At 31.2% G+C, this 8,609-nt stretch overlaps 1 protein-coding gene across 4 annotated transcripts in view; it reads right to left on the bottom strand.

Annotated features, from left to right (window-relative positions):
• The window catches only part of LOC116849922 (cleavage and polyadenylation specificity factor subunit 1), an 8,890-nt gene extending 1,460 nt beyond the window's left edge, over nucleotides 1-7,430 (bottom strand). Inside the window, exons 1-20 of one of the 4 annotated variants that reach the window (XM_032827581.1) lie at nucleotides 7,323-7,429; nucleotides 6,929-7,128; nucleotides 6,392-6,606; nucleotides 5,801-6,111; nucleotides 5,467-5,717; nucleotides 5,205-5,386; nucleotides 4,826-5,110; nucleotides 4,450-4,623; nucleotides 4,177-4,314; nucleotides 3,771-3,920; nucleotides 3,476-3,637; nucleotides 2,873-3,105; nucleotides 2,586-2,796; nucleotides 2,316-2,482; nucleotides 1,861-2,107; nucleotides 1,524-1,709; nucleotides 1,096-1,365; nucleotides 865-1,017; nucleotides 605-781; nucleotides 180-453 (exon numbers count right to left, since the gene is read on the bottom strand). In XM_032827581.1, the coding sequence (XP_032683472.1) occupies nucleotides 180-453; nucleotides 605-781; nucleotides 865-1,017; nucleotides 1,096-1,365; nucleotides 1,524-1,709; nucleotides 1,861-2,107; nucleotides 2,316-2,482; nucleotides 2,586-2,796; nucleotides 2,873-3,105; nucleotides 3,476-3,637; nucleotides 3,771-3,920; nucleotides 4,177-4,314; nucleotides 4,450-4,623; nucleotides 4,826-5,110; nucleotides 5,205-5,386; nucleotides 5,467-5,717; nucleotides 5,801-6,111; nucleotides 6,392-6,606; nucleotides 6,929-7,097 (3,955 nt within the window). In that variant the 5' untranslated portion in view covers nucleotides 7,098-7,128; nucleotides 7,323-7,429. Of the gene's footprint in view, nucleotides 1-179; nucleotides 454-604; nucleotides 782-864; nucleotides 1,018-1,095; nucleotides 1,366-1,523; nucleotides 1,710-1,860; nucleotides 2,108-2,315; nucleotides 2,483-2,585; nucleotides 2,797-2,872; nucleotides 3,106-3,475; nucleotides 3,638-3,770; nucleotides 3,921-4,176; nucleotides 4,315-4,449; nucleotides 4,624-4,825; nucleotides 5,111-5,204; nucleotides 5,387-5,466; nucleotides 5,718-5,800; nucleotides 6,112-6,391; nucleotides 6,607-6,928 lie in introns of all 4 variants that reach the window. The other 3 variants (XM_032827584.1, XM_032827582.1, XM_032827585.1) reach the window with 3 other exon arrangements.
• Nucleotides 7,431-8,609: the final 1,179 nt, after the last annotated feature.

The following is an 8,609-nucleotide window of genomic DNA, read 5'->3' on the forward strand; positions in this document are numbered from 1 at the left end:
TATATATATATATATATATATATATATATATATATATATATATATATATATATATATATATATATATATATATATATATATATATATTGAAGTATATTTCATTAAGAAGTTATTTAAAGCATGTTCGTTGTTACAATTCACATAAATATTATGAGATATAAATATCTATCTCGACTTACCATACATTGTAACATGCCTCTTGTCGGCGTCAGAAAAATGCTTCTTATCATTCGCAAGATCAGTGACTCTGCACCTGATGCGGAAGAAAGTATTTATTTTTTGTCCTAAATGAAAATCTGCCTTCCTAATTAGCTTTTGACCTCCAAGGCTCTCTCTGGACTCCGGTTGATACATAAATAAAGCTAAATTACTTTCTCCGTCAGCGACGAGAAAACCTAGATTTGTATTATCAATTAAATATTCTATCGTGTACACTTCTGCGGGTCTGAAGTCCTGTAACAATATAGATACATACATTTTATATAGATACATACATTTTATATGTGTTTGTTTAAATATATACACACACACAACCTGTATATATACACATACACACACACATATACATAATATCGATATTTAAACCAATTTAAATAATACTCACTCTACTAACAAGAGAGAGTGTCCTGTACTCTTCCTGAAATCTTAACAAACTAATTGATTTATATACATCAGCTATCAGAATTAGGCTTTTAATACTTAGCATTTGATGAATATAGATCTGGGTATCAATAAATGCAACTCCAACAAGATCATTATCTTTTAATTGCCAAATATAAATCTGCAATAAAACAATATAATATTTAAACTGTTTATTATAGATATGTAATTTTTAAACATTTTTATGAATTAAAAGAAATATACCTTCTGACCTACAGCTGAGACTAAAAATCCGGATACTTGCGTTATAGCAGTTATTGGGCCTTTTTGTTCTTTTGCATAAATCTGCTTAAATCTATTTTTTGTTAATGGTTGGCCTGGTTCAGGTACTACTTCGATGATATCGAATATAAGTATCTGCGAATTGGAAAATAATATAAAATAATTATCAGTAAGAAAAATCCGTAAAATTTTCAACCGAAAAGTAAAACTTACTCGTCCTCTACTAGTGATATCTTCGCCGTAATTGTAATTCGTCCCCAATACTATATAACCCTTCAAACCAGATCTTGTTCCTTCATATGCTAGTGAAACATTTTTCAGACAAGTGACATGTTCCCATTGATCTAATTCAATTTTTGTATTGGGAATAGTTTCCCACGAAACTGGAGAGAATAACACGATGCAAAATTGTTCTTGAAATGGATAAAGAAATCTTTCCGGACGCTCCTCTTCTGTGAATTCCTGTTTAATAATGACGCATTTCTTAAGATGCGTTTGTAAAAATATATTTTAAAATCTATATCAAAATAATTCAATAGACAAGTACTGATAAAAATTATAAAAAATTAATAAAATATTAATTTTGCGACAATAAAATGATGTATATGCTGCAGATATATATATAATATTTTTATTCATACCTTGTCTTCACCATTGAATCTGTAATAGCTTTTCAAAGGTTCCGCTGTACTTGTTATGACACAATAAGTTTTGCTCTCGAGATGATACGTAACGAAATGCGGTGTACATCGCAAAGGTACTTTTCTAACTGGCCAAGGTGCATCGTAAGACAAATGAGTCGGTAGAACGCATATTCTTAATTCTTCCTAGTATTTGAATAAAATAAAATTTAGTCGCAGAGAAAATAATAGAGAATGAGTTATTCAAAGCTTCTTATGATCAACTTTTATCGCTAATAGTTTAAGAAAAATTGATATAACACCTTGTATATATATAGCTCAAAAAACAATACAATACCTTTCTATTAAAGTATAGAAAGCCTTGCGGACAATTAATGTTATTAAAAGCAGCAAAAGACGTAACAGAGCCGTCAATACCCATTGGATGCGTTCGAAGTTCACCGCGCCCTGTTAAAAATATCCAATGTGGATAATCGCTGCATATGAACACTCCATTGTACCCAGCGATATTGCTGAAATAACGCATCATACAGATGCGAGTTTCACTCGTATTTATTGACATATCTTCTTCTTTTGGTTTCCGACTGTGAAAACAAAATTCAGTTAAATATTGTGTAAAAATATTTTGAGCTAAATATCATACAACAAAAGGAAGAAAAATATTATAGTGGAAAACAGCAGAATTTCGACAAAAATAAATATTAAATATAAAATTCATTTTTTGAAATATCATCTATATAAGAGATCGAAATTATTGTATTAAAAATTTGATCAGATCATAATCATGCAAACCTTAAATGTCCTGGGATAATCCCATGATCCAATTTCTTAAACCTCAGTTTTAGATGCCCTTTTGGATACTTGTAAGCTTGATAAATTTGCAATTCCGAGTCGAGACGTACCAAAAGCATAGGTCGGTTTCCATGATGTCCCAGAGCGACCATCAGAACTTCACGTACCTACAGAAATACATATATTTATTAATTTCAAATGACGCTAAATTTAATATATATAACACTTTATATAACGCTCAACAATTGTATCAAAGAATACAGATAATACCTGCATTTCGGGGTTAATGGTTTCATTGATTGGTGCCGATTGCAGAGTCGTGGATTCCATGCTGTCGTGTAGCACGTATTGACCGTAGCCGAAATTGCGAATGAGATAAGACAAACGTAAGTCGGGTAACGAATAAATCTCTAGAGTTCCGCTGTCTCTATAGACGAGTAACCAGTAAGTAGGCTTAATTTCTTGCAAGTGTTTTTGCCACCTGTTGCCATGGATTCATATTAAAACGGAATTTGTGTTTAATATTATATACACACTTAAAACTAAAGAAAATTTACCAAGGTATTTTTTTTGTGGTTCCATCCGTTTTTGGATACGACGGTGTGGGCATTTGAAATGCTGGTACGTCACCGTACAATAGATCATCCTCATTGTCGATATTGCCAATTATTGATGGTTCTTCTACATTGTGCTCTTCTTCAGTTTGTTCGTCCTCCGCATTCTCGGACAACTGTGTCGTAAAAATCCCGCTTACATCTCTGTAAGCGCATAACGCCTCTATTTGGGGACGCTGTTATATGGATACAGAACATTTTAGATTAAGAAACATATTTTACATAACATTTATGTATTAGTTCTTGAATGTTGCATTTTTTTGCGATATTCCAATCTGATATATTAGATTCACGTATATCTACTTAATTTTCTTTTATATTCAGACATGTATACATGAAAAAATTAACTATGAAATTTGTAATTTTTTACATAATTTGATATAATTAAAAAATATAACTGGAGTTTTAAAGTAAATTTTACCTTATTAAAAATACCTTATTTTAATAATTATAGATTATCAAGACTTAAAAGCGATTTTTTTTTAGACATGAGTGATTCGAATGTATGATCTAAAGATTAATTCCAATATGAATAAAACAACTCACAAACAATAAATTTGCAGCCTGAGCGTGCAATTTTGCTGTGCCTCTAACTTCTCTGAGCGTCAGCAGCATCACTTGTCCATCTTCCGAAAGCAATGTTACATATGGGTCGGCACAACTTGCATGTACAATTGGGCAGCCAAGATCTATGGGCATATGTTGAATCTGTAATGAAGAATTAAAAAATGATATATTCACATGTGTATATTAATATATATATATATATATATATATATATATATATACATTCCAACAAAATTCACAAAATACGATTTTACTTAGAAGTTAATGTACATACTTGTTCAATGCCTTGCAAAAGACGTACTCCCATTTGAGTGACTTGTACTATATATCTATTGGCACCAAGATTTCCAGCAAATACTGTACTCCCTTGTGTGCTAAATCCGCTTTGATCTACTTCATTGATTTCTTGACCGGTTTGCAGTATCTTTAAATAAAATAACAAATAGATATTTTCAAGTATTAATTATTATATAACATTTATAAGTTTGGTGCAAGTCTTGCAAATTTTGGTATATGGTAAATACTTCATTAAAGCTTTATCATAGTAAAATTTGTACTGCAATTTATATCATATAAAAATATTTGCATACAGAACTTTTGAACATATATGTTAGTCTAAAAAAATTTACAATATAATTCTCTTTTAACTATCATATAAATGAAAATATACATTATAATACCATAGTCGAATCGTCTTGACTCAATATTAAGAAAGCATGGGATCCTTCTGTTTCTGATTTGATTTGCTCGTCATTATTTAATGAACCAATAACAGTCCACATATCCTCACAGCCTGGCAATTCAAACGTTGTCACAACCTATTTTCAATAAAAAAAAAAGAAAATTATTTTTAACATTTCCATGTACAGTATCAAAGGCTAAATTAGAATTGTGAATTATTGAATAAAAATATTTAAATGAAAACAGAGTTAAATTAGTTATCAATTATATACCTGAGGACGTATAGAACTTTGGAGTACACATAGCGCACCGTTTTTACCGTATCCAGACGTCGTCACGAGCTCTACATCGGGATTTTGATTGTGTGCAAATTCTTCTGACAAAAAAGCTGGTTCTCCCATGGAGATATTTCCACAAGGTCCAATATTTAATAAACTGTCGCACACCTACAAATAAAAAATAAGTACTACTACTGATAAAAATAAACAGAATTAACAATTAAAATACAGGCTTAACTTTTAATTAGAAAGAAAAATTATATAATTTTTTTTAAATACAATATATTGTGATATGGCTAGAGAGAGAATAAAGTTCTAGAAATTTTAAAAGTTAAACCAAGATATATTACATAAGAGAAGATTCCAATACCTCAAAAATATATGATGTGATTTGAATAGATGTATGCGTTTCACTGCCATACACTTCCAATTCTTCTGGATCTTTAATGTCTAACACATCAGATGCCATCCAGTCACCGAGGAAGTCTTGTTTTGCCTTTTTAGCTGGGGTTTCCTCGTTTTCGTTATCCTCGATGCTGATCTCGCCGTCATTCAGACTTCTTATAGTTTCAGGTTCTTTCTCCGTGAATCGTAATAATAACGAATTACCGAGTCGAGATCCGAGAAAAAGATAATTATCCTCGCACATACACACCTTTATAACAAAAGTAAATACAAATTATGGGGAAAATTTAAATTTATTCTGATTCATGTTGAATTAAAGTAAAATGGTAAGTATGAATACTTACACATGATGTTAATACACTAGCGGCAGCCTTGTCAAAATGGAATCCACGTACAGATCGCATACTGTCAGCAAACAGGGATAAAACATACAATTCTCCGCTTTTCAGGGAAATGACTAAACGATCTGTAGACAAAAATGCAACCTGAGCTCCTTCTAAACTTATCTTCACTCCATCTTGTGGTTCTATAAAAATAGAAATAAGTAATGATATACTTAGCAATTAAGATACTTTATATGTCAGCATTATTAGAAATATATCTTACTTAATGGGAAATTTGTACTCGTATCTGCCAAACTGTTAAGTGATACTCCATAAGGTGGTATGCTCTGGTTCAGATAAACAAGTGAATTAACAGCCATTATCAATGTACCACCTAGTGGTTTTTTCACAGGGACAGCTTGATAACAATCAAATGGTAAATTAGAAACAGACCAAATAATAGGATGGACTCTTTGCTGAATGTTCAAGGATATAGCAACCATTGCGCAAGTATCCTGTCTTACTGCAATACGCCTGTGTATAAGAATTAAAATTTTATTTATCAACATTATATCATTATACATATATTTGGGTTTTTATGAGAGATTAATTCTTACCCTGAAAATGTTCTTACTGGTTCATACAAAATTAATAATGTAGGCTCATAATATCCATGCAGAAACTGTAAATCTATCACATTATCCATCTTTTCTTCTAGTGTTTTTAACACTATCATATATGAAGATAAGATGGGAGTTTTATTGGATGATGCAAACTTTGCAGTATCAAGCAGATCACCATCATCCAAACTAGGATCTTTACGAAATGGTAATACTACCAATTTTCTACCATATATTAACATTACAGCACATCTTCCTTCAGGATCTACTCTTACGATAGGTATATGATGATGATTTGTCCACCCATCCTAGCCATATACAAATAAAAGATTCATGCAATTTAAATTTCAAAATATCTTTAAAATGTATATATTAAGATACAAAATTGCAAAAAATATACAAACTTTGAGAAGTATAAAGATATTAAATCTTCAACTTTCAGGGTTAATTTTACATAAATGTCCAAAAACAAAATATATAAATTGTTGAAGAAATAATTGGGTTTATAATGAGTTATTTATAATTTAAACTACAATATCTACATATAGAAAACATATAGTAATTATAAAACTCAAATTAAACTTTTACCCTTATTTCTTCTTCTTCAAAATAATGTAAAGATACAGTCCTTAAATCATGAATGTCTTGATCATATTCCACAACAGACAATTTTGCATCACGGAAACTCAGTAATAAAGAATCCCTCTGTGATCCAATAAGATGAACAGCCTGCATAGACATGATGTTTCCATGCAAAGTATATTGTGCCAAACATTCTAGTTTCATTTTAGGAGGACGTGATTCTGTAATTAAATTTATTTTTATATTTATATTTAAATCAATAAAAAATATATAAGAACTGAGATATATGAACTTATGAGAAATATGAACTTTTTTCATGTATTTATTATTGTTTCAAATATTTAAAAAATTCAATTAAACATACTCTGTCAAGTTTTCTTTTTTATTGAAAAATTATAAAAATACATGTGACCAAGTGACACATTTATTTATGTGTTTAAATAAATCAAATTACGACAAAATGGCATATACAATTGCTTTTGATTTTAATACAATCTTTTGAAGATGTAGAATCTACTGAAAATTGAAAATAGAGAAACTCACCTATATATTTCTCTTTCTTTGTCACATCGATATCCGGAATTAAGCGAAAAACACGTATAACATTTGCACCGGCAACAACAAGACATTTTTCAGTACGATTGAAAAAATGGCAAGTGATTGCGTGTTCAACTCCGGTTGCAGGATGAGTACTTTTACATATAGAATACATAGTGAAAAGTACGGTAATCACTTACAATCTGCTGTGGATGTTTATAGAAAAAATTAGGTTATATCAGGTTCAACATGTACTAAAAGTACGTGTCTATAAATATTTAGTATAAAATACACGTAATTTTTGAACGAAAAAAGAATATATATATATATATATATATGTATGTATATATAAACGGAAAATATGTTATCAATTAGAACAAGAATGTTAATATTGGATAACCAAGGAAATCCATTAATTCATTCTGCTACTTCGATATTAGCCGGTAGCAAAGATGTAACAAATCTACTTTACAACTGCACTTTCTGAACTATCTTGCAATCTTCTTATTTTCTTCTCTCTTTTCCACTAACATCGAATGTATGGGTACGTTCCGAAATCGATTTTGGAAACTGTTAGAGGATTCACATTATACCCGACGGGAATGGTTCAATTGCCCAAGGTTCATTTGCCCATCACCAATCACAACCGTATGTGATTTTCTAGTGTTGGCCAATTAATGTAGCTGTGTGGGCAATATGAGAACTAAAAATCTATAGTTCATGTTACGTATACTATAGTCCTGTCCTTTGTAGTTGCACTGCTGAACTAATGCAATAAAGCCAGCGGCACACGATGCTTGTTTTCATGCTGGATTGCTTGCTGGATGGAAATACCTGTTCTGATTGGTGCATTTCTGAAGACGGACCAATCAGAATAGAGTATTTACATCCAGTAAGCAATCCAGCACAAAAACAAGCATCGTGTGCCACTGGCTTTAGAGTAATGGCTTCTGCCCACAGGACACGGCAACACTTGCCGCGCGGCGGAAGTTCGTGCGACAGCCAATCAATATGCTGCTTTCTGTAATAACTTTCTAGCTCTTACGGAAAAACAACATATTGATTGGCTGTCGCGCGGACTTTCGCCGCGCGGCAAACATTACCGCGTCCTGTGTGCAGGAGCCATAAGAAAACATATTTTAGCGTGTTCGACTGGTCCTGGGTTAATTGCTCCGAGAGCGATTAATGACGTCATAAGTCTCTACTAGCCAATCATAAAACTTATAAGTACTTTGTTCGACCAATAAACGTAGGTTGAATAACTCAAAGTGGGTTAACTCAGAGCCAGTCGAATGCTAATAAAATAACGTTTGCGAGCGTTGCGAACGTGTAACGGAACGCGCTTTATATTGCACAGTCTACCAGTACAAAAAACGGGTTTTATAAAATTTCAGCACTGGCAGTGAATTTCGGAACGCAGCTCCAATAGTAGAGTTCAGGGTTGGGACATTTGACAAATTCTAGGGTTTTTTACATTATATGTAATATACATGTATATTACGTAAAATATGTAAAAAACGTATATATATGTATAAAATATAATATATATATATATATATATATATATATATATATATATATATATATATATGTATAATATATATGTATAAAATATATAATATAATATATATGTATAAAATATATATTAGGACCTTAACTTAGTTTCCGCCCGCAAATGTTAGATGGC

The sequence above is a fragment of the Odontomachus brunneus genome, unplaced genomic scaffold (genome assembly GCF_010583005.1).
Source record: "Odontomachus brunneus isolate Ranch 3 - 2012 unplaced genomic scaffold, Obru_v1 Obru_scaffold_128, whole genome shotgun sequence".
NCBI classification, from domain to species: domain Eukaryota; kingdom Metazoa; phylum Arthropoda; class Insecta; order Hymenoptera; family Formicidae; genus Odontomachus; species Odontomachus brunneus.